Here is a 26468-nt window from a genome sequence, read left to right on the forward strand (position 1 = left end):
TGTTTGGAAGATGACAAAATCATCACTAAAGAAAGCCATTATTACAAACGTAGGATTAGAGAAGCTATTGAAATAAAAAACACCCCATCAAATTGAATAGAGAGTCAAGACAATGGCCTGGATATCAATAGTAGTCGGTTTCCTTTGTTCACTATGAACTATAAATGAGTCTAATACAAAACCATTTAACTCTTTTTTCCTATCCTTTGTTCCCTCATACCTATATGTTTCCCTTCACCCCTCTCTATTCCCCCTTTCCTTGTCCCTTCCCTCCTTTTCCCTTGTTTCGCTAACTCACTCATCCCTCCCTATTCTTCTTACCCTTTCTTGTTTTCACCAGTTTCTACTTAGGCCTTCTTTAATATCATATATTCAATTATTCTTAAAACATTACACTATCAATACATCTTTTATATATATATATATATATATATATATTCATTTACTAAAATACCTAAATAAGTAAGTTAACAAATGTGCATGCCTTGATGATGAGTTAACCTGGTTTTTTTTAATTTTTGTTGGGTTGCATGCGCAAGCTTGTTGTTGTGACCTACTGGGTTCCCTCTCTGCACGCAATCACCACTCAGCAGCGTCCTGCTGCTGAAATCCCAGAGCCAATGGATCCCCCAGATGAGGGCGATCCACTTTCAGATCGACTCCAAGGAAATGAAGAAGCAGTTGATGTGTTTGCCTCCCTTATAGCTGCGACAGGACCTCCAAGAATCAGGCCAACAGTAAACAAGTTTGTTAAAAAGCTCGATGATATTCCAGAAATCTCCCTTCCTCCTGCTCTTCCTCGCAGAGCAGCGTTGTCTCTCGCTGAACGTGGTCTAGTTGGACAGTTCATTGGGCTATGGCCATCCCCCAAATCGGTCCAAAGATGGGTCGAAAGAAACTGGAGCTCAACCATCAATGGGAAAATCTCAATAAGGTTCTGTGGAAGGGGATACTACACCTTTCATTTTGAAACAAAGGAAGACAAAGATCTAATCTTCAGAAATGGCCCATATTTCATGGATACCAGAGGACTATACTTAAACTGATGGACCCCAGACTTCGATCCTGAAATGGATGTGCCAAGTGCAGTGCCAGTATGGGTCAGGTTACCTCATCTCCCTCTACATTGTTGGGGAGATGAGTCAGTAAAGGCCATAGGAAATGCAGTAGGAAAATATATAGATAGATGTGAACCGAAGGACAATATGCATGCATGTGCCAGAATATGCGTGGAAGTGGATCTAGGAAAAGGACTCCCAGAAGCGATAAAGATCAAGGTCGACCAATGGACGCATATACAGCAGTTGGACTACGAGCAGATTCCATTCAAATGCAAGGTATGTCACGAATATGGTCATTTTGCAAATAGATGTCCTAAAAAAACCCACCAACAAGCAACCTCCCTCACCATCTTTGCAACCCCAGATATCAAATGAAACTTCCTCACCATCTCCTTCTGCTGCCCTCCCCCCACACCTCACAAATTCGAACCCCTTTGGGCCACTGGAAGACACTCCAGATCCTCCCTCACCCCGATCCCCATCACATTCCCATAACCCCCTTATCTTGTCCTCCATTCCTCCAAACCCTCGTTCGCCGCCCCCTCCCCCCATCAGTGGACCGTATCTTAACTAGAAATCAATCCAAAGAGACTCTACAAATCAATGAACACCAAAAAAAAGCAGGCAGAAAATCTAACAAGGAAATAAGGGATGAAGCAGCTGCCAAAGAGATGGCTCTAAGTACTCAGCAACCAATGGACTTCTTCCTTGGGAAAAACACAGGAAACAATGAGAAAAATCAACAGAGAGGGAAGGGCATTGTGCACCAACAAACTAATAAATAATGATAGTGGTCTCTTGGAACTGTCATGGTCTGGGTACAACCTACAAAGTAAATGTAGCAAGAGACATCCTAATGAAAGAAGTGCCAGACATTTTCATGATCTAGGAGACCAAAACAAACAGTCAAGAAACTGGAAAAATGATACAAAAATTAAAAAATTATGAAGGATTAGCGCTTGAGGCAACAGGAGCCTCAAGAGGAATTTGCACCCTTTGGAAAAAAGGGAAATGGGAAATGACAAATCAAAAAATCGGTAAGCATTGGATCAAAACAGATTTAAAGGATCTCAGCACAAAGGAAAATTACAGCCTCATCAACATATATGCTCCAAATCATTATAAAGAAAAAGAACAATGTTGGAACTCGATAAAAAAAGTACTAACAGAAAGTCAAAATGGGAAAATAATTTTGGGAGGTGATCTAAACTTGGTTAGAAAGATAGAAGAAAAATTTGGAGGGACTTATCATGCGGATCCGTCAAGAGAAGCCCTGGAAGAAATAATGGAGCAGCACAATCTAATTGACATCCCGCCAAGCAATGGGAAATACACATGGAGCAATAAGAGAGTGGGTAAGAGTAATATAAAGGAGAGGTTGGATAGAATTTTAGTTCAAGAAAACATAGCATCTGAATACACCTCTGTCAAATCCAAAATTATACATACAACAGCTTCGGATCATAAACCAGTAGCACTCATTTTGGGCAAAACAGACAATCAAGGTCCTCTTCCTTTTAGATACAACTCAATCTGGGACAGCAATGAAGATTTCAGAACTCAAATCAAAGAGGGATGGGCACAAAACATTACAGGATCACCCCATTATGTATGGGAAACAAAATTAAAAAATCTGAGAATAAAGCTAAAAATATGGGCAAGAGAGAATGAAATTAAAAAAAAGAAAGGAAAATAGAGCTGCAAAAAAAAGGACAGCATGCAAGAAGAAAAGGAAAACAAAGAGGAGGATAAGCAGGATTACTTGAAAGAAAAGGAATTATTTTGGGAAATATACAGACAAAATAGAAAGGAAGAAGAAGAGCTCAGATTGAAATCTAGATGCCTTTGGCTGAAAGCAGGGGACAAAAATACTGTCTTCTTTCACAGCACAATGAAAATTAGAAGAACCAGAAATCAGATAGACCAAATTAAAGTTGATGGGCATGAATTAAAGGGAGTGGAGGAATTAAAAAAAGCAGCCCATAACCACTTCAAAGATCTATTAATAGCATATGAACAGCCAATAGATCATGAGGATTTTCTACAACACGTCCAAAAAAAATAAGTGATGAACAAAATTCATAAATAAACAAAGAAATCTCTGAAGAAGAAGTGCTGGCAGCTATATGGAGTGTTCATTCAGACAAGGCTTCGGGGCCAGATGGGTTCACAATCACCTTTTATAGGAAGCATTGGAATGTCATAAAAAAAGATTTCATGAGAATGACAAAAAATGTATTCAAAAAAAAATGGAAGGAAATACCAAATCATATTATTTAGCTCTAATTCCAAAGGATTCCAATCCAACAACTTTCAACAGATATAGACCAATATCTCTCTGCAACTCCTACAAAATTATCACAAAAATAATAGCCAATAGAATCAAGAAAGTTCTACCTGAAGTAATCTCTGAAAATCAAAGCGGCTTTCTCCCTAACAGGCAAATATTGACAATGTGATTATTGTTCAAGAAGCAATTCATACTAGCATTCAAAGGAAAGAGAAAGGAATTATTATAAAGCTAGACATGGCAAATGCTTTTGATAGAGTCAGCCACACATATCTAACAGCAGTTCTTAAAAAATTTGGGTTCTCTCAAGACATAATCGAGACCATACAGGCTTGCATCTCAACCCCTTGGATAGCGCCTCTAATAAATGGAAGACCCAACAACTTCTTTCAGAGCTCAAGAGGGTTGAGACAAGGATGTCCTCTATCACCATTTCTATATATTATAATGGCTGAAACGCTAAGTGCAACATTGGAAAATCAAAGAAAAGAAAAGAAAAAATCACAGGTATCCAAATTGCAAAAGGAGTCAAAAATATCAATCATTCTCTTTTTGTTGATGACACCCTTTTATTGGGAGGGGCATCAAGTATAATAGCAAGAAGATTTTAAAAAGTCCTGAATGACTTTCTTCAAGTATCCGAAGGGCTTTTAAATAATTCGAAATGTAGAATATATGGTTGGAACACTCCTCCAAGAATAATGCAGAACATCTCACAAATCCTTGAGATTCCAACACAAGCAAGATGGACACACTTCACCTACCTAGGACTTCCAATAGCCAAGGAGAATGTGAAAGCTAAAGTATGGAGCAAACATGTTGAAAAAATGAAGGACAAAATACAAAAATGGGGTATGATGTGGCTCAATATGGTAGGCAGGGTGATTATGATTAAGGCACTACTTTCAGCTCTCCCAATATATCAGTATGCGATTATTTTGGCTCCGGCAAGCGCTCACAAGCAAATGGAAATAATCATAAGAAGCTTTCTCTGGCAGGGAGGAAAGCAAGAGAACAAAAAGTTCAGCCTGGTAAAGTGGGACCAAGTCACACTACCATATGAACAGGGAGGTCTATCCATACGTTTACCAGGCTTAATGAACGCTGCACTAGGGATGAAAATAATATGGAGAATGATAACCGGAAGGGAAAGTTGGTGGAAAAAAGCCCTCGCCACAAAATACTTGAACCAAACCAGAACAAAGTTATTGACAGACATCATTCTTGTGAGGCCTTGCATGCAAGTTTGGAAACTTGTAAAGAAAATAATCCCCTCAATCAGGAATCATATATCTAAAACTCCGGGAAATGGGAAATCGGTGTCAATCTGAGATGACAGAATAATGGGAAAAGAGCCCCTAAACCTTCAACGGGACCTCCTTGGCATACAAAGATGGATGGCAGAAAGAGGGTTGAACACTCTTCATTCAATTTCAACATGGGATCAACAAACTTGGCATGAGTGGCAAATCACAACAATCCCCTTAAACTTAAAAGGACAATGGGAGAAATTAAAGCATCACCTCAAAGGGGCAGTGCCCATAAGCATCGAGGAAGAGGATGATTATGTTTGGGATCCAAGTGGAGGAGGATACACGGTTAAAACAAGGTACAAAGCACTTCAAGATCAACAAAACCATCAGGAGTGGAGCCTCTGGAAAGTGGTTTGGAAAACTGAATGTCTCCCTAAAATCAAAGCATTTATATGGACTCTTCTCAAAGGAAAAATACTAACTACTGAAAACTTTTAAAAAAAAGGAATTCAGGGTCCATCTAGGTGCTCCATGTGCTTGATAGAGGAAGAGTCCATCCAGCATCTCTTCTTGGAATGCAGGATAGCCAGAGAATGTTGGAAGCAGATTACAAGCCCGCTGGAAATCAATTTAAACTTCACAAACACTTTCTCAGAGTTTTATAAAGCATGGGAGAAGAATTACCCTTACTCTACAAAAAACAAGGCTACAATAATCAAGCTCTGGAAATGCCTTCCAGTAGTATTGTGTTGGCAAATTTGGCTAACTAGAAATAAAAGTATCTTCAAAGACCAAAAGCCAAGAACAGGTAAAATCTTATCAAAAACATGGGGTTTAGTCTCAGAAATTTTAAACACTAAAGGGATGTCAGCAGTGGATCACAACAATCTTCAGCAAGAGGAGAGAGATTGGATTGGCAAAGCTATATTGGAAAACACTGGGAAAGCAGGACCAAAGAAAGCTCCTACAACAAGAAATTGGAAACTAAGGATGAGTGAAAAAGAACTTGAAGAGTGGAGAAAAAAACAAAATAGATTCAATCTTTTTTTCAATGGGGCATCGAAAAACAATCCAAGGAAAGCAGGAGCAGGAGGAGCGATAAGTGATCCAGATGGGAAAGAGATCGTCACCTACGAATGGGGCCTAGGAGAAACCACAAATAACAAAGCAGAAGCCTATAGTCTTCTATTAGGCTCAAGGATATTAAAAAAAAAAGCAATCTGAGATCCTATGATAATAGGAGACTCTGCAATTGTTATTGAAGCAATGATCAATAGTAAAAATCTCAATAATTCGGCAATGAACAGAATATATAAGAGGATAAGATTGAATCTAAAAGGATTAGGAAGGGTCAGCTTCAAACATGTCCTGAGAGAACATAATAAAGAGGCTGATAACCTCACCAATAAGGCTACAGAAAGAGAAGCAGGAAGCATCAAGGAAAACAACGAAATATATTGCAGTTCCATCCCATAATCTATTACATTCCTCATGAAGAAAGAGAAAAAAAATGGAAAAAAGCATGAGGAAAATCAAAACAACAGTGAGAGTACATCAGAAGATCAAAAGGCAGATTTGTTAGCAGATGCACTCAATGGGTACCTACAGGAGTATAATCAGCAAATCCAAATAAAATCTAACACCATCCAAAGCCCGCAGGCCAAGGAAGATAGAAATATTCTCTGCCTGAATCGAGCTGATATTTGTCATATCAGTGTCAAGTTTCAAGAAAATATGTGTTCATAAATTGCAATCGAATGACCATATTCAAACACTGCAACAGGACTTGTATCCTCGCGTTCATTAACAAGCTTAGTAATTTCAATGCTAGCCTATGTAACTCTCCAGTGAATAGCAAAAGTTCTCAGTTATATGTTTTCAGTTTTCTGTGTCAAGCCATCAGTGAAGCATTCTCTCAGTTAGGCATTTTCATACACCTATGTCATCCGTCGTCCCTCTGCGAGCTCTCCATTATTCTCTCAGCCATCTCCAAACACTGTAACAGCAAGTGCATTCTCGTTTCCCCCAACAAGCATATCGCTCCCAATAACTCCCTATGTATCCCTCCCTTGAATCGACATAGCATTCTGCCCTGTGTCTCCATTCCTTTGTGTCATTTTATCAGTGTGTCTCCCTCTTCTCGAAATCTTCATCACTTCCTTCAGATCCATTTGCCTTCTCATAGTGTTTTCTCCATCATCCATTCAGCTTCCGGAAAAGTCTCGGTGGACATCCCTTCAAATAGGCTTCAAAGTATCTCTTCAAATCAAGTTCAGAGCATCTTCTCTTTGCCAGATTGGGCGCTGCTGTGTATCAGTCTCTATTGTGTGGTAACAGGCTGCAACAGGTCAAATTCCCATTCCAAGGATAGCGAAGCAGAGCAAAAGAATCTCAGCAGAAGGTATATCAAAAACAACAGTAAGATCAGCAAGAGCACATACAAGAGGAATAGAAAAATTACAAAAGATATAGCAAGTCAGAGGATCAAAATGGAGTGCAATCCTATAGAAAGAGTTGCAAAAAATGATGGTTGCCCAACATGCAGGGCAAATAAGTTCATGATAGGTAGGTTCAACGAAGCACTCAAGGATCTCAGGTCGGAAATGAAAATAGAGAACATCTATAAACAGAGAGACATAGATAATCAGAAAGCCGAAATAATAGAGCTCAAAAACAAATGCAAGCATCTTGAGGAAGCCATAGCCTATATCAAGTCAATCACTCAGAGCCAACAAGGGGAAAACTCCACTCAGCAAAGCAAGAAGCACCACTCTCAACAGGAGCAGTCAGTCAACCAGTATTGAGAAATCATTTAATTTTATATGTATTGCAAGTTTATTTTACTTCTAGGACAGTATGTACGGCAATACGCCAAGCTAGTCAAAGGAATACATAGAAAATTGGACTCAAGTTTAGAAATAGGGACTGCGCTCCCATTTTCATCTTTCTACTTGAATCCAATCCCCATCGAATGTAATAGGAGTTTGCTTCTCTCTTTTTTTGCAATATAATCAATATCCGATCGTGTTAAAAAAAAAATACCTAAATAATATGTATAATCTAGGTCACTATTTACTATGAAATCCATCAAATAAAAATTTAATATATATTTTATTATCAATTATTATAGCTCATTATTTCTAAAGTTATATTAATATTTAATTCTACATATTAAAATTAATTAATTATATTTATTAAAAAAAGGTATACTTCTATTATTTATTTACATTTTCCATAGTGAGCTCTAAATATCTCCTTGACATAGCTATACATTATTTATTCTCTTTCTTCATATAATTTTCTCATGTCTTGACAATGGACCTGGATATTGGCTCTGAAACGTCGACATTAAAAAACATCTATGAATCTTCCTGTACAGATAAACACCTCTAGAATCTGTAGTCAGTACATTGGGACAGGATACTATATGCAAGGTGGAGGTGGGACAAGACCTCTAGATTCCCTGGTAAGTACATTGGGACAGGTTCCTATATGTAGGGTGGTTGTGGGACAAGACCTCTGGAGTCACTGGTCTGGAGTCTGGACATTGGGGCAGATTGCATAAGCTAGAGGGTGGCAGCTACATTGTTGGCAGTTTATCAATGCTTGGGAGGAAAATCATGAAACCTATCCCTATGCCCATTCTAAGGTATCCTACTAACTATGATGCCCGGAATTCATCCAGAGAGTTCACCACATATCAGGGTTACAAAATTGCAAGTACATCCTAAACTACATGATATTTTGCAGTTATTTGAAGCCATGTGTAGGCATGGACAACGTTGTAGACACTATAGTTGAATTTGTAGTCATGGACACTATTGTACGCTTATACTCTATGGCTACCTCATATGCTTTTGGGACGATATTGTTCATATGGATAATTAAACCTAAGGCAAAGTCTGGCCAGGTCTTACGTCTTGTTAAGACTAGGCACTTTAACAGACCTTATGATGTCAAGGTAGAACATTCCTTATTGCCTCCATTACAATTCGTGAGGTTCATAGGAAAATAGCCCATTGTTCTGAGGACATCTAGAGTGATATTACTTATGCACAAAATTGGGTATATTAATTGTGGCTCGCTGTAACTCTATTCCTGATGTAGCGTTGATTGACGGTGGCTTATGATACCTCTGTCCCTGTTAGTTCCTTGTATAAGCTCGATTGTTATTACTATTGTTCATAGCATTCATTTTTATTTGACCTCTCTAATAACTGCACAATTGCTAGTCTTCTCATACATATGTATACAGTCGAGAAGAGAAGCTCGTACTGTATTAGTTGCTGTAATTTTATTAGACTTCCCTCATAGACAGCAAAAGAAACTTGGCACTGTATGCAATTTTTGGTAGCTTTCTAATTGTGTAGCCATCTTGTGAAATTGTTATGCATTACTCTATTACAAGCATTGCTACTGACTGTTGATAGATAAAATAGTGTTAAAATTGGCAACTAGGGCCAAACTCCATGTGGGTCATCTTATTAATCACAGTTGATATTTTTCTTAGATCCCTCTCATCCAGAGGTGTAGGATTGATCTAAAGATCGTCTGATTCCGATAATTATTCATGGAGATATGAATTTATTTGTGTTATAGGACAATTCGTCAAGGTCAGCCAGCAACCAAATATACCCCACTTGTGCTCAACGTTTTAGTATAAATAAAGAAGGACTTCAAGTCATTTGAGAATCATCTCTTGTGATCTCACTCTCCACTTGTTTGGGTTTTTGGTGGAAGGGGAGGTCTAGAGGAGGTGCCTCCTACGCAGCCCTAAAGGAGGAATCTTGGAGGTGTCCTAGCCGCGGGGATACATGCCCTAGCCACAGTCAAGGGAGGAAGTAAAGTATAAGCCCTCAACGTTGTCCATAATAGGTTCTCTAGTCTAAGGAGCTTCAACGCAGATCTAAGGAGTACTAGAGGGAGCCCTAGCCGCAGTAAAAATAAGCCTACACACAGCTGAAGGATAAGCCCTCATACGTTGTCCTAAATACCCTAGTCGCAGGTCATGATTTGTTGTCACAAGTGATTCTCAAAACACAGCAAAAGAGAACCTTGATCTGATGTCTGAGTGGCTCCTAATCCGCAATCCTTAAAGCACCTAATCCACTGTCATAATGGAGACTCTAGCCACTGTATTAAGAAGACTTCTATATGTTGTCTGGTGGAAGAATGAAGCCCTAGCAGTAGTGAGGAGATACGTTGTCAATCTAGAGACCTAATTGGCAGCCCTCATCTAGCTCCTATTTGCCACATGAAAAAGGCCTTATACGTAGCTCTTAGCCACAATAGAAGAGGCCCTAATCAGCGGCATACAAAGACCTAAGACACAGCAAGAAGAAGTGGTCCTATGCCGCAGCAAAAGGAAGTATTTAATCAGTGTTTAAGTCACATTGTTGTAGATGACAGTGTGACATATGAGATCTTTTATGGGCATGATTGTGCAGCAATAAGGTTGATTGAAAGACATTGTTTTCAAGGGTAACAACTGGGTATTGTATGACAGCCTTGCTTGTTGTTGGGCTAGGCCGCAGGCCATAGCCAGCAGCATATTGTGTTAAGGGTTGCAAAAGGATAAGGACTAAAGGTTGATGTGACTGCTTCTGTGGTCAGCATGTTAGACAGCTTGGTTAGATGCAGCAGTTGGACATAGCATGGTATTGGAGACAACAGTGAAGTGTAGCATAGCAGTCATTGAGTACAGATCAGTGATGGTGCAGCATTCAATGCAGATCAGTGATGAGTACAACATTGGGTGCAGATCCGTGATGAGAACAGGTCAGTGATTTGAGCAGCACAGTGACAGGAGCAGCAACATGAAGTGCATAGCATGGTCATTAGGTCCAGCACTGTGATGATGAGTGCAGCATGGTGCAACACGGTGAGGCACAACAAGTGGATGAGATGCAGCACAATGATAGGTGAAGGAGTCACCTTAGAGAATCAATTGAAGCAGCATGTTTTCAACTGATCTCACGTAGATATAGAAAGTCGAAGTGTTGACTTCTGTTGTAAATGTACTATCTCTCTCTCTCTTTGTTGAACTATTGAAGATCATATAAGAAGAATTGACGAAGGGTTTCCCCACATTGGGGTTTGTCCCTGGCTAGCTCCACATCTTGTGTCCTCTTGTCTTGGCTTGTCTTCTACGATTTATGTTTATGTTCTATCTGCAGTTTACTTTAATGTTGATGTGATTGTTAATCTAGAAAAGATATTGAGCTAACTATGAAAATTGAATTAAATTGCTCTAACCATAAAACCTACCATAATTTAACATGGAATCGGAGCTGAGGTGAAGAGAAAGCCCAAGCAAGAGTGAAAGAGCAATCACCGAAGACAGTTGGGAAAGAACAAAAGGATCAGTGGATTCCTCATCCCTCTTCAAATTCACCGAGGGTGAAGTGGAAGCAGAGAAGATTATCAGAATGGCACAGCGGAAGTTTCTGATGGCCTACCTAAAGATCACTTCAATGGAAAGACCAGATCTAAGGGTGGAAGGAAAGGCAGATGCCTTGGTTGCAATAAGTTTGGCCATTATGCGAAGGAGTGTCTAAATGGTAGGGACACATCACTTGATGATGATAACAATCATTCCAGGGACATCTTCAATGATCAGAGGAATGACAGTTAATGCAGGTCATCAAGGTGACGGTTGACTCTTCAAAGAAAGCAAGGAACCCCAGGTATGAAGAATCAAATGTTGTTTTTGATAAGATAAAGAAGTGTTATCTTGTATTGGCCCTCTACTTCAGATTGTTTGGGAATCTAACTTATTGATTGTGGTGCTTCAATGCACTCCATCGGATAGAAGGGTGCTCTCTCTAATTTGGTAGGGATGGAAACAATCGTGGGATTATACTTGGAGTCGATGCCACCTAACCCAGAAAGGGTGTAAGGAATGTTACCCCTAAATTGAATGAGGGTAACTCGATTCATTTACAAAATCTCTTTTATGTACCTGATCACAAGAAGGACCCGGTGTCCATTTCGGCAATGGAAGTCAAAGATTACCAGGTGGCATTCATCGATGAAAAGGTACGTGTTTAAAAATGAAATTTTCAAAGATGCATTTACTCATGAGTTCAGGGTTGACAATTTGTGTCAAGTTGTAGGATGGTCCATTGGGGATCATGACATATCTCATCTATAACACCTGAGATCTACTTTATGAGGCCCTAACCAATGTGAGTCAGATGGTGACTCAGATACCTAAATTCAAGAAGAGCATGAAGGTACATGTCTGAGATGTACCGAAGGAAAATCTTACAAAGGGACCATTCCCCTCATGTAGCAGGTCCACAGGCTTGGAACAACACGAGGGGTTTGAGATTCATGATTGGGAATCTCATGTATACAGGTGCAAGAAAGCCCTCTATGGCTTGATATAAAACACCCCGGGACTAATATGAGAGGATTGATAGCTGTCTGATGAAGCTAAGATTCACTAAATGTGAAGCCAATCCAAACCATTATTTGAAGGTTGTGCATGATAGACCTCTCATACCAGCACCTTCTAAGAAACGACCTATTTCTGACAGGTGCAGACCCCCTCACTTGCAAAAGTAAGAGGGAGTTGGATTCCAGATATGGAATGGTAAACTGCAACCCGTGACTACCTCGAGGATCTTAACTTTCAAGAGTTATAAGGTGGTGATGCCAGACTAGATTTGGGAAATGCCTTTGAGTTTCATAAACTCAACTGCATTGATGTTCTTGGTGAACTTCCATCCGTATATATGCTTTATTGTTAGCATGGTGAGCTCATATTTGATTGAGCCTCACTAGATTGGTGCCAAGAATCTTTTGAGATATCTTCAAGGCACAATCTCTCATGGATTGAGATACACTGCCGGAAATATGAAGCTGCATGATTATTTGAATGTTGATTGGGCAGGCAGTGTGGAAGATCGCTAGATCACTTCTTAGTGTTGGTTCTCTCTGGATTTTTCTTTGATATCATGGATGAGCAGGAAGCAGAAGTCGGTTGCTATAAGCACCGCCGAAACCGAATACATGGCTACGAGTATGATCTCGTGTGAAGCAGCCTGGTTGTGGAAGCTCTTCAGTGCGTTGTTTGTACACATGATGAAGCGATTCTTTGTGACAACCGGGGGGGTTCGATTATTGAGGAATCCCGTGTTCGATGATCGCTCCAGCAGATAAACATCAAATACTACTTTATCTGGGATATGGTAAGTCAAATGAGTGAGGAGGCTCCATCGCATTGAGACTAATGTACAGGGCGCAGACACTTTGTCAAAGCCCCGGTGAAAGGACAAATCTGTGATTTTCCCGAACGACTTGGAGTCGTTGAGAGACCTTCGTATAAGGGTCCCGCATGTTGCATGCATTGAGCTCTTAGAGCTCTGGGAGCTCTGGGGGCTTGGGGTACTTACTGCAGTGACATACGACCACAGGGTGAATCACCCTCCCTGGTGGTGCGTTATGTACAGGGTGACAGGGTCAACCACAAGGCGACTCACCCTCCCCTATGATACCTCGTGGCGACTATGGAACAAGATGATTAATTCTCCTATGGGTCAGGATGATTAGTTCTCCTGTGGCAACTATGGAACAGGATGATTAGTTCTCCTATGGGTCGGGATGATTAGTTCTCCCGTGGCAACTGTGGGACAGGATGATTCGTTCTCCTGTGGATAGGATGATTAGTTCTCCTGTCGAGGCATCCTACCCATGCAGTCTGGGACTCATTGGAAGTACCTATCATCTGATCAATGAGCAGGGAAATGGGGTTAGGGACCATAGTAGTACTATTGATGGACGCATCGGTGTATCTATCGTACTCCATATGCTAGGATGACCTCCATTGATCTGGGATCAGTATGAGTGGTTTGAAACACTCTCTTGTGACATTGATCTGGGATCAGTGTGAGTGGTTTGACACACTCTCTTTTGATATTGATCTGGGATCAATAAACTAACTTCGGGTCAATAGAGAATGGTATGAGACATTCTCGATCAATTCTTCTTCTTCTTCATGGTTCAGCAAAACAGAGCAGTATAGGGCACTGATGGCAGAGATAGTACAGTCAGACATACGGATCAGCGGATAGAGTTCTCCCTAGTTGAGAGGAAGTGTTAAAATTGGCAACTAGGGCCAAACTCCATGTGAGTCATCTTATTAATGACAACTGATATTTTTCTTGGATCCCTCTCATCGAGAGGTGTAGGAATGATCTAAATATCATCCAATTCCAATAAGTATTCATGGAGATATGAATTTATTTGTGTTATAGGACAATTCGTCAAGGTCGGCAAGCAACCAAATATACCCCACTTGTGCTCAACGTTTTAGTATAAATAAAGGAGGACTTCAAGTCATTTGAGTATCATCTCTTGTGATCTCACTCTCCACTTGTTTGGGTTTTTGGTGGAAGGGGACGTCTAGAGGAGGTGCCTCCTACGCAGCCCTAACGGAGGAATCTTGGAGGTGCCCTAGCCGCAGTCAAGGGAGGAAGTAAAGTATAAGCCCTCAACGCTGTCCAGAATAGGCTCTCTAGTCTAAGGAGCTTCAATGCGGATCTAAGGAGTAGTAGAGGGAGCCCTAGCCGCAGTAAAAAGAAGCCTACACACAGCTGAAGGATAAGCCCTCATACGTTGTCCTAAATACCCTAGCCGCAGGTCATGATTTGTTGTCACAAGTGATCCTCAAAACACAGCAAAAGAGAACCTTGATCTGATGTCTGAGTGGCTCCTAATCCGCAATCCTTAAAGCACCTAATCCGCTGTCATAATGGAGACTCTAGCCACTGTATTGAGAAGACTTCTATACGTTGTCTAGTGGAAGAATGAAGCCCTAGCAGCAGTGAGGAGATACGCTGTCAATCTAGAGACCTAATTGGCAGCCCTCATCTAGCTCCTATTTGCCATCATGAAAAAGGCCTTATACGCAGCTCTTAGCCACAATAGAAGAGGCCCTAATCACCGGCATACAAAGACCTAAGACACAGCAAGAAGAAGTGGTCCTATGCCGCAGCAAAAGGAAGTATTTAATCAGCGTTTAAGTCACATTGCTGTAGATGACAGCGTGACATATTTGAGATCTGTTCTGGGCATGACTGTGCAGCAATAAGGCTGATTGAAAGACATTGTTTTCAAGGGTAATAGCTGGGTACTGTATGACAACCTTGCTTGCTGCTGGGCTAGGCCGCAGGCCATAGCCAGCAGCATATTGTGTTAAGGGTTGCACAAGGATAAGGACTGAAGGTTGATGTGACTGCTTCTGTGGTCAGCATGTTAGACAACTTGGTTAGATGCAGCATGGTATTGGAGACAGCAGTGAAGTGCAGCATAGCAGTCATTGAGTATGGATAAGTGATGGTGCAGCATTCAGTGCAGATCAGTGATGAGTACAACATTGGGTGCAGATCCGTGATGAGAGCAGGTCAATGACTGGAGCAGCGCAGTGACAGAAGCAGCAGCATGAAGTGCATAGCATGGTCATTAGGTCCAGCACTATGATGATGAGTGCAGCATGGTGCAGCACGGTGAGGTGCAGCAAGTGGATGAGATGCAGCAAAGGATAGGTGAATGAATCACCTTGGAGAATCAGTTGAAGCAGCATGTCTTCAACTGATCTCACGTGGATATAGAAAGTCGAAGTGTTGACTTCTACTGTAAATGTACTATCTCTCTCTCTATGCTGAACTATTGAAAATCATATAAGAAGAATTGACTAAGGGTTTCCCCACATTGGGGTTTGTCCTTGGCTAGCGCCACATCTTGTGTCCTCTTGTATTGGCTTGTCTTCTGCGATTTATGTTTACGTTCTATTTGCAGTTACTTTAATGTTGATGTGATTGCTAATCTGGAAAAGATATTGAGCTAACTGTGAAAATTGAATTAAATTTCTCCAAGCATAGAACCTACCATTATTTAACAAATAGGCTATCTCGGTTGGACATGATGTCAAAGTGCTGCCATGGTGTATTCATATTTGGGCATGATGTGAAGTAATAGTTTAAATCCAACATTAGGCAGAGGATGTATTGCTCAATGGGCATGATGTCATAAGCAGTCGAAACATATTGTTGCATGTGGTATTCGTTATGGTTAGGCATGATGTTATTATTTACCTTATTACAGGATACAAAGTGATGTTACCAAATCAGTGTATTTGTGTTTTATTACTGGGCAGGATGTCTTGCTACAGCAGCAAAGAAATGGTTATCACTGAACTGTGCAATCTAGTGGATCAGCGCTATTATCATCACCAACTTGTTGCCCATTGACAGCCAAACTAGTGGACTATCCAAACTTCGGTATGTTCATGTTAATCCACTGAAATTAGATGTGGATTCTGCTTTACAAATTTTGCAAAAGACAGCTGAGTCATGGAATCTTTTAAACTGTAATGGTAGTTTAACAATAATTTGTATATTTTGTGTAATTTTTATATGCATAGGCTGCTCTTTATATGAGAGATATCCATCACTTGAGTGTGTAACCATGCTAAGCACCAGTACATAGACAATCAATTCTTGATATGGTATCTGTAGCATTAGGAACATTGAATGTTGACAGAGATTCCTGGACATGTTAATGCCTTTGTGACATGGCTTTTCCATGGTGCTTTTCACATCTACTTCACAAGGAAAACTTCATGGATTACAATTTACAACTCATAATATGAATGTCATTTCCTCGTACACTCTCATATGATCTGAAGGCTGTCATGTTATTGGCTTTGTTCTGTCATAATATCTCTCATGTACATACTGCAACAGCAATCACCCTGTGTAATTGGTCACAATTAGGTGTACACTCAATGACTTTTCCCACAGGCACCATGTATTAAACGACTGCAGGTATAGCAGCGTAGAGAGGCCTCCCTTTGAGGCACAAAATTGGACTTCTTTAGAGGTAGCAGTACGAAATGACAGTTGTAGGTTTAACTGCTACCTCTAAAGAACATAACCATCCAGATTAATTGAACAGATTCCCAAGTTTTATGTAAGATGATGAATCCGATAGCCAAGTAAGAACAATTATGTTTTGTAGACAGATGTGTTGGTCAATGTTGTAACCATCACGGGTTCATGAAGAACCAACTAGAAACCTCCACCAAACCCAGTAACAAAGATAAGACCCTGACTCTGTTTACAACAAGGATATCCAAGGAACTGTCTTCTTCCAAAAATGCAGACAGCCTAGAAGAGACCAGTAGTTGCAATAAAGGCGAATCTGCCAGGTATGGTCACTTCTAGTGGCCTGTTATCCACCTAGGTCTGAAGAAGCCCTGACAAAATGACAATAAAAGGAGACAAATACAAATCTTGAAATCATCCAAAAAGCCATAATATCATTGGAAAATTTAGAGCACAATAGAGAGGCCAAAGAAGAAATGAAGAAGCAACTAACAAAGTCTGTGTTAGGCTCAGGTGAATAAGGAAGTGGCACTGGTTCTACTTCATCATCAATATCTACAACCAACCCGGTAGTTGCCTCATCATTTTTTGTTCCTAGAACCACGCCTGGTTCACAGCCATCTATCACTTCAATACTTAAAAAAATTGAAAAAAAAAACATGCTGACAAGTTGTTGGCCAAATTTCTCCTTTGGAGTGATATTCTTTTCAACGTTGTAAGGAATAATCCATTTTTCCAGCCTGTTGTTGATGCTATTGCAACTGTTGGCCCAGGGTACAAAATCCCTTCTTATGGTGACTTTAGAGGCCGGATTCTTCAAAATGAAAAGGTTGACTGCACCAAAAGATTGGAGGAGTTTAGGGAATCATGGGCACAAATAGAATGCACTGTGATGTCAGATGGTTGGACTAACCAAAAGGGGAGAACCCTTATAAACTTCTTGGTTAGTTGTCCCAAGGGGACTATGTTTATCAAATCTGTTGATGCATCTGCACATATCAAAGATGCAAAAACTTTATGTGATTTGTTGGATGTGTTTATTTTGGAGGTGGGTGCAGAACATGTTGTCCAAGTCATAACGGACAATGCTGCAAATTATGTTGCTGCTGGCAGGATGTTTATGGAAAGGCATCCTACTTTATTTTGGACACCTTGTGCTGCACATTGTATTGATTTGACATTGGAGGACATAGGGAAAATTTCCTTTATCAAAGATATAGTTGAGTCATCAAAAAGCATTACAAAATTTATATATAATCATACATTTGTGCTTAGCTTGATGAGAAAATTCACCAACAACAAAGAGTTGGTGCGCCCCTCCATTACACAGTTTGCCACCAGTTTCATATCTCTTCAATCCCTCTTGAATTCTATGTGGGATGTGAAGAGAATGTTTCTTTCAGAGGAGTGGCGTGCTTTGACAATGCGCTGCAAACTAGAAGGAGAGGCCATATGCAGACTAGTTTCATAGCAGGAAGACTTCTGGGTGGGAGTGCAAGCGGTGTGCACCGTTACTAAACCTTGGGTAAAGGTTCTTCGATTAGTTGATGGTGAGAAGCCCGCAATGGGCTATTTGTATGAAGCCATGGACAGGGTGAAAGAATCCATTCGAACCTACTATGATGATAAGGGAGATGAGGAGTTTTAGAGACAACTCCTCCTATGGGAAGTGATTGATGAACAACGGAAAAACACACTCCATCGTCCCATTCATGCTACAGGGATCTACCTGAACCCCGCATTTTCTTACCCATGTGGATTCGTATTTGATGCTAAGATCATGGATGGATTCTTAACATGTGTTCAGAGGATGGTGCGATCTCCAGCAGAACGTACAGAAATCTCCAAAGAAATTGAGACATAGGAGGCACAGTTGGCTTTGACATGGTTGTGACTGATAGGACGACTAAAATGCCAGGTACTTTTTAGTTTGTTTCAAATTTCATTGTCTCTTCAAGTTCATAACTTCGTACTTTGATTCAACTTTCAACGTTCATTATTTTTCTTATGTTTATTTAAAATTTTATTTGTAATTTTGTTGTAGATGCATGGTGGAGAATGTATGGTGCCAGGGTACCCCTTCTGCAAAAGCTTGCCATTCGAATCCTCAACCAAACATGTAGCTCCTCAGGATGTGAGCGCAACTGGAGTGTATTTGAAAAAATACACAATAAGAAGCGCAACAGGTTAACACTTAAAATATTGCAAATTTCCAAATAATTTTTTGAATTCATTAAACAATATTTTTTTTATAATTATTATTTCATGATCTTTGTACAAGTTGGAGTCCCAGCGACTTAATGACATGGTCTACATCTACTACAATCTTCGATTGTGGGTGAGGAAACTTGAGAGGACACCTGATATGGAGGCCATCTCATTGGATGGGATTGACACCACTGTTGCATGGAGGGTTGAGGCCGAGAGGCCTCTCATGGAGTCTGCTGATGATTAGTTAGTGCAGGAGGTAGTGGAGGGGGGGGGAAGGAGGAGGAGGAGGAGGCGGAGCAACAGGACGAGGAGGTGGCACCACCTACCCGGGCTACCCCTGCCACCAGTAGAAGACGTGGTCTACTCCTATAGCTCCTAGTTCTTCAGCTTCTAGATGACAGCAGAATCCACTGCCAACTCCACCGGCGTCTACATCTAGAGGGAAAGGGAAAGCTATTGCATTTTCTTGCAAGAGGGGCAGAGGAAATCAATAATATTAGACTTTAGTTATTTGATTCTATTCATTGTATATGACATTATGACTCATTATATGACTCATGAGATATATTAATATATTTTTTGTTGATATTTTGAGGCTAAATTGGGAGTCATGAGTCAGGACTTACTATTCAAGACATGATTCACTGTTATGAGTGATGTAGCACTAGAAATGATATTAAACATCTTATATATTAGTTCTTTTATCATATTTATGTGTCAATGTATTTATTTTATGTTGTAGATGCTTTAGATATTAAAAAAAAATGAAAAAATGAATATTTTTGTATGTTGCGATTTTTTCCTGATTTTTACCGATTTTTACGATTTTTTCCATTTTTCCCCGTGCCAATAATATCCCGATAACGATTACTACAACATTGATTGGAACTGACTTCGAGGCAGTGACTCACTCTCTTTTGGAACTGATCTGGGATCAGTAAGCATGGGATGACACACTCTCTTCTTATGGGACTGACATCAGGTCCGTAGAGAATGGTATGAGACATTCTCGATCAATTCTTCTTCTTCATGGTTCAGCAGTGCAGGGAATAATGGCAGAGATAGTACAGTCTGGCAGATAGATCAGCAGATGAAGTTCTCCCTAGTTGAGAGGGAGTGTTAAAATTCGCAACTAGGGCCAAACTCCATGTGGGTCATCTTATTTATGGCAGCTAATATTTTTCTTGGATCCCTTTCATCGAGAGGTGTAGGATTGATCTAAAGATCATCTGATTCTTATAAGTATTCATGGAGATATGAATTTATTTGTGTTATGGGACAATTCGTCAAGGTCGGCCAGCAACCAAATAACCCCCATGTGTGCTCAACGTTTTAGTATAAAAGGAGGTGAGGTGACTTGATAGTCATTTGCACACATGCTTCACTCTTGATTTCTCTCCATTTTTTCTGCGTTTTAGTGGCAAGAGAAATCTAGATGATGAAGCCCTAGACATAGAAGGAAAGGAGACTAAGGGAGTTGTCCTAAAGGAGATGCCCTAGCCCTAGACACTGTCTAAAGAGACCTAAACACAGGCAATATGGACGCAATCTTGAAGGATGATTATCATTGAAGGGAGGCACCTACGTTGCCCTTAAGAAGGCTCTCCCACGTTGTCCTAGAAGAGGCCTTATCACAGATAAGGAGACGTCCTAACTGCAGTCAGGAAGGAGAAACCTCATCACAGTCAAAGAAGACCTTAACGCTGTCTGGAAGGAGAAGCTTTAACACTGTGAAGGAGGCTTCCCTAACATTGTATGGAGAAGCCTAAACGCAGGACTAATGTTGTTGTTCTAGAGTACCCTAGACGCAGTCATTCACAGCCGAGTTAGGAAAGGAGAATTGCGGACTCTTTGAGAGGAGAAAGAGGTAAGGTTTGACTATTTTGGAGGGTTGTTAGGGTGCTACAGAGATCTGTGGTAGGCCGCAGGCCTAGCCACTCCAAAACAGGGCTGCGTGTAGACTTGAGAGGCTGCCATATGCCCAGAACAGCAGCATATGGAGGCAGCACTTTACCTTGACTAGGCCGCAGTCATTTGGAGGTTGTTTGTGTGGGTTGATAAGGATTGTTGCAGTGTGCACATGCCCTAACCAGGAACAGCAGTACAACAGTATTGCAGCAGTGATTCTTGTAGGTGTTGGATCCTAGATGAGGATCAGATTTGGATCATGTTAAGGAGGCCTGTGGAAGTCAATGAGATGAGGGCAGATCTCATGATTAGATGCCCTAGACTAGTGACAGTTTCCACAGTGGTTGGGCAGCAAACTTGAAGTAAGAGTTTGTCGTGTATTGGGTCAAAGTGTTGACTATTGCATGGATCATAGTCTATCTTGCTGCTGGGCTAGGCCATAGGCCATAGCCAGCAGCTAAGGCAGTATGGCAGCATGACTAAAGCAGTGTGGCAGCATGACAGAAGTAATGGTGCAGCATGGTGTAGATCAGTGTTGTTGGACATGGTGCAACATTGGTACAGCAATGGGACAACAATGATACATGATGCAGTACAGTGATGGGTACAGTCATGATTAGTGAAGCATGATGAAATGCAGCATAGTGGTGACGGGTGCAGCATGGTGCAGCATGACAATGAGTTGCAGCACAATGATAGGTGACGAAGTCACCTTGGAGAATCAGTTGAAGCAGGATGTCTTCCACTGAGTTCAGCGACCTCATGTATCATCTTCTTAGAGATGATCTATGCTCTTATTCAGATAAGTCAAAGTGTTGACTTCTATTGTATATGTACTATCTCTCTCTTTATTGAACTATTGAAGAACATATAAGAAGAATTGATCATGGGTTTCCCCACATTGGGGTTTGTCCCTGGCTAGTGCCACATCTTGTGTCATCTTGTCTTGGCTTGTCTTTTGCGATTTATGTTTATGTTCTATATGCAATTCACTATTATGCTAATGTGATTGCTAATCTGGAAAAGATATTGAGCTAACTGTGAAAAGTGAAATAAATTGCTCTAAGCATAGAACATACCTAAAATTAACAGAAGGAAACATCAAAAATCTAGTAAAGATAGAAACATCTCTATAGTTGTTTTATCTAATAATGTAATTGATTTTTATCTCATATATTTTGTAATTAAAATAAGGAGAATGTTTGCATTGTTTATAAACTGTTCATCTCTCCCTCATAGTAAGATGGTGGTATTGTTTTCCAGAACATCTGTGTTATTCTCTCCTTTTTGAATCTTTTAGATCTGCATGTAGATCAATATAGCACCAACTCTCCAGTACCAACATATCTTAGTCCAAAATGCACTGTGACCTTCATATAGGAAAGCACTTTTGCAACAACCCAATGAACCTACCTAGGCTTCAACATGTACCGAAGCAAGGTGTTGACTACAACCTGGTGAAAACATGAGAAACAGTGGGGGGGGGGGGGGATTATTATTAACTTGCCCTGTCAATGAAGCAACATGCAGTGTGACCTTCATATACGAAAGCACTTTTGCAACAACCCAATGAACCTACCTAGGCTGCAAGATGTACCAAAGCAAGGTGTTGAAAACAACCTGGTGAAAACATGAGAAACAGGGGGAGGAGATTATTATTAACTAGGCCTGCCAGTGAAGCAAACACATCCAAGAATTTGTTGGAAACACTGAGAGGGGGGTGAATCAGTATTTCTTATTTATTTTTTTAATTGTTCTAGTGATTGCCAAAAGCATATATAGATATGTATATGTATACACAGAACACAGAGATCAACAGTTGGAATTAATGCTTTTATTAAAACTCAAGACAATGCAATGAAATAAATACAATATAAGTATATATCTGATTGTGAATAGTTTCCAAGCTCCAACTTGGACTTCAGTGAGGCTCCAACCTCCAGCGCACCAACTCTGTTTTGCAGTGGTTCTGCACTTAGGAGCACCTACCCCTAATGACTAGTCCTGTTCAGTTTTGAGGCTCCAACCTCTTGGGCTCCAACCCAACCTTGGTATAAACTGGCATGCTGCTACACTCTATTAAGCTGAGGTTCTCTCGCTCCTACTCTCCTGCCTCTACTGCTTCTGCTGCCTCTACAGCCTCCGCTGCCTCTTTTGCCTTTGTTGCTTCTACTACCTCACACTCTGGTTCTTCACCACAACAACAGTTGCATAAAGATAATTCTCTGTTATATAAGCCTGATATGCTGACCTTTGGCTTCCTCCTTGCTCGCTTGAGCTTCGGCTTCCTCAACACTCGCTCAACCTTCTAGCTTCCCTCCTCCAGTCGCTTTAGCTTCCTCTGCGCTCGCTCGACCATCTATGCTCGCTTGACACTTCGGCTTCCCAATCCATGGCTTCCTCTGTCTATTCGAGTGTTCCAATACTCATAGGACGCGTTCAGGAGGAAGAGAGGCCGAAATACAAAGAATTGTTGCTTATTAAAAATATCGGAGAGGTCCTTTTTCCTTTAATAATATTCATACATTAGACTTCATTATTTATGGAGGATTTCATTTGAGAGACTATACCAGCAGGAAGGTCCCACATGCCACGTCACAATCGCAATCGGAGCTTTCAGGAGGTCTTTTATAAGCCATGTCTATAACATCGTCGATGGCCGATTACCGATTGCCCCTATTGGATGCGATATTATTATAAATTGCTGTTAATAACTCCGTCGGGTCCATAGCTCCATCGCAATCGGCAGATTTAACATGTCATCCCTTTCTGAGCTTTTGCGATTCAATCGAATGCGATATTACTATTAAATCATGTTACAATGGTGTAGTCGGGTCCACAACAATATCGCAATCGGCGCTTTCAATGTGGCAAGGCTTTACAACTTGCAATCTACGACGGATGCGATGACAGGTTAAGTCATATTGTAATGTAGTGGCGCGTCCGCATACGTTCATCGCAATCGGGGGTTGCCCTTGGCGGAGGTCCGATGCGACATCGCTAATCGCTATCGGCGATCGCAATGGACCGCTTGAACCATAGTAACTCCGCTCCCGAAGTGCCGATGCGATATTCATCGGCAATCGCCAGTCGCAAGGGTTCAAGGCTCGACATTAACGCAGACCATTCCATTATAGCGATGCAATATTAGGTGTCGGACCCGATATGACTCACTACTCCCGTGGATAAAGTTTCAAGTCCGCTTTCCGACTCCAATAGTGTATTTGCCTATACTCAGTCTTTCTGCCTTTTGCACTTCCCAATAGTGTAAAAACATGCATATATATGATTTTGCCGCCGATACATAAGGTTGTGGCATATGTATGATACGTGCTCCCAAGAGTGTTTAAATGCATATATATATATATATATATATATATAGTTCAGCTCCCGATGGTGTATTCCGCTTGCTACATATGCTATGGTGTATTCCGCTATGGTGTATTCTGCCTACTATATATATATATATAATTATGCTTTGATACCATATACACTATAATCCTCCCCGATGGCTCCGTCTGCTCCTCTTGGCTCCGTTTGCTCCTCGAATATTGCCATATTAACATCAATGGCGATCTGTGTCCAACAGAATTCACTCCCCTTCGTGCCATACTGAATGGCTGTTTCACACAACCACGAAAAAATAAAATAATTTTTATCTAATAATGGCATTTCTACAAGACGCATGTGCCCCATTTGTAAATTTGGTGATACCGGTAAACTAAGTGATTTATAACCAGATGTCGAGTCAGATGTCCAGGAATTTTTGCAAACAGATCTTGCTATGAGCAATCAAAGAATGCTTGCGATATAAGCATTACATTTTCTATTCATATTGAAAAGGATGAAACAGCTTTTATGGACTATGGATTCAAATAAGGTTCTAAGGTGCTACTGGCTTCCTTCCTATAGTGAATGATACATTAATTTATATTCTCTATTAAGGGATTGCTATGGAGGATGACCTGAATCATGAATTAGAAATGGGAAACGGAAGCAGAATGCGAGAAAGTGATAGAGAGCTTCGGAGATTAAAAAGCAGAACCTACCATTCGCTATATGAAATCGCCATTGGGCAAAAAATGAAAATGAAAACAGAGGAAGAGAGTATGTTACTTGTATTCCGTTGTAGACTGCCAATAGTAAGGATTGAAAATGGACACGACGGAGAAAACAAGTGGACCACCGATTGTAGTGTAGAACGGCTCTTGGGAATGGGGGATTCCCGGATCCCCTGAGTACGCTGGTCCGAATATTTTGTCCATGGTTTTCCTCTGCTTCTCTACCAAATTTTCTTCTCCTGCCACTGAATTCGCCGATGAACGAATGACTGAAAGAAGCCCGAACCCAACCCTCCCATAAACCCGTCGAAATCCCCACCGTATCGCAATCTCTTTGGTTAATGAATTCGGGTGACCGACTTAACCCTAGTTAAGTGCCATGGATAAGCCGAAAGAAAAAGAATCGTGTCCACAACCATTATACTCGAAATAAAAGAAAATAGGACAAGAAAGAAAAGAAAAATATTATAAGGTATTTTTTGAGTTTCTATGAAATTTAGATACAAACTATTTTAATTATATAAAGTAAATGTTTAATAGGGAATTTAATATTTATTTGTTTTATAATATTTTTATAATAATTAAAATTAAAAATATTTTTAAATTAATATTATTATTAATTATAAAAACATATAAAAAAGAAATAAAGAAAATTATTTTAACGTTTACGAGGTTAAAGATAGTTTATGGGACAAATTGCTTTTTCATCAATGTGATGTATTTAGTTTTTTTCTTGTGAAGCCTCATATAAATGCTCTTAGCTTATCGGCAAACCCCTTGCTAAATAGATTATCCCAAGAGCTAGCTACCAGAATATATGCATAACTTTCTCTCTTGCCTTTGAAGGTCTCGCATTCTAAAATGAAATGTTTTTATGTTTCCACTTTTCCGAAAGAACAAAAAATACATACTCTTTCCTCCCACACTTCTTTTGGCCTTTTCCAGCACCCTATTTCACAACGGAGTTAATGAGAATTGGTTATTAACTAAGCAATAAGAATTTTGGCTCTCCGAGAAATATTAGCCTCTATGTATGTTTTTTGTTGATGATCATGAATGGGATTAAACACTTCAATATAGTACTTTTTCTTTCTCCCTAACTCCTTATCCCAAATACGCTTGTGGAACTTATCCATAACAAAACCTTTTATCTCTTTATTGTTTATGGGACACGTGTTCAAACAAATACCCCATTTACTAAGCCATTTGTTATTTTGATGCATCCAAGTCTTCTTTCTTTTGCATAATAAGTCATTAAAGACAACCTTAGGCTATTTGCCCTCTTCCATTTGCTCATTTTTTTAAATACCTTATGACTCGCACCATAGTAATTGCTTCAATAGGAGCAACCCATGTTTCAGTTAATAAGATAGCATAAGGAACTACACTTTTAATTTTGAATTTGTTTGTAATCAAACGCTTCTGAATTTTCTCAATTTGTTTCCAATGCATGTTGGATGTGTTGCTGGCTCGCAGTTCACAACCATAGAGAATCACTGAAATCACTGGAAGCCCAAAAAGAGTTTGAGCAGTTTTCCAGTCCCATAACTCTGCCTCTCTACACCTATTTTGAAAAGCATAAAATGCTTTCCAACCCCCCAGAGTTCTTTTCTTTCTACAACCATCCCAGCTTAGATTTTTGTTGAAGTCAATTCCAAGGTATTTGTTATCCGCAACTTCTTCCAGAATTTTGCCTTCAAAGTAGAACTTATGTTGGTTATGTTTTCTTTTTTTAGAGAAAACCACTACTTTCGTTTTGCTAATATTGACTTACATCCCCACCCTTCTACAAA

General features: G+C 40.2%; 1 protein-coding gene across 2 annotated transcripts in view; it reads right to left on the bottom strand.

Annotated features, from left to right (window-relative positions):
* Positions 1–25004, bottom strand: part of LOC149264583 (actin T1-like protein) — a 67142-nt gene extending 42138 nt beyond the window's left edge. Inside the window, exon 1 of one of the 2 annotated variants that reach the window (XM_089428527.1) lies at positions 24731–25004. In XM_089428527.1, coding sequence (XP_089284653.1) covers positions 24731–24879 — 149 coding nt within the window. In that variant the 5' untranslated portion in view covers positions 24880–25004. The remainder of the gene's footprint in view (positions 1–24730) is intronic. The other variant, XM_089428518.1, reaches the window with a different exon arrangement.
* Between the last annotated feature and the right edge of the window lie 1464 nt (positions 25005–26468).

This window comes from Pinus tabuliformis, chromosome 6 (genome assembly GCF_031772625.1).
Source record: "Pinus tabuliformis cultivar Carrire ecotype Pingquan chromosome 6, CPIR1, whole genome shotgun sequence".
NCBI lineage: Eukaryota > Viridiplantae > Streptophyta > Pinopsida > Pinales > Pinaceae > Pinus > Pinus tabuliformis.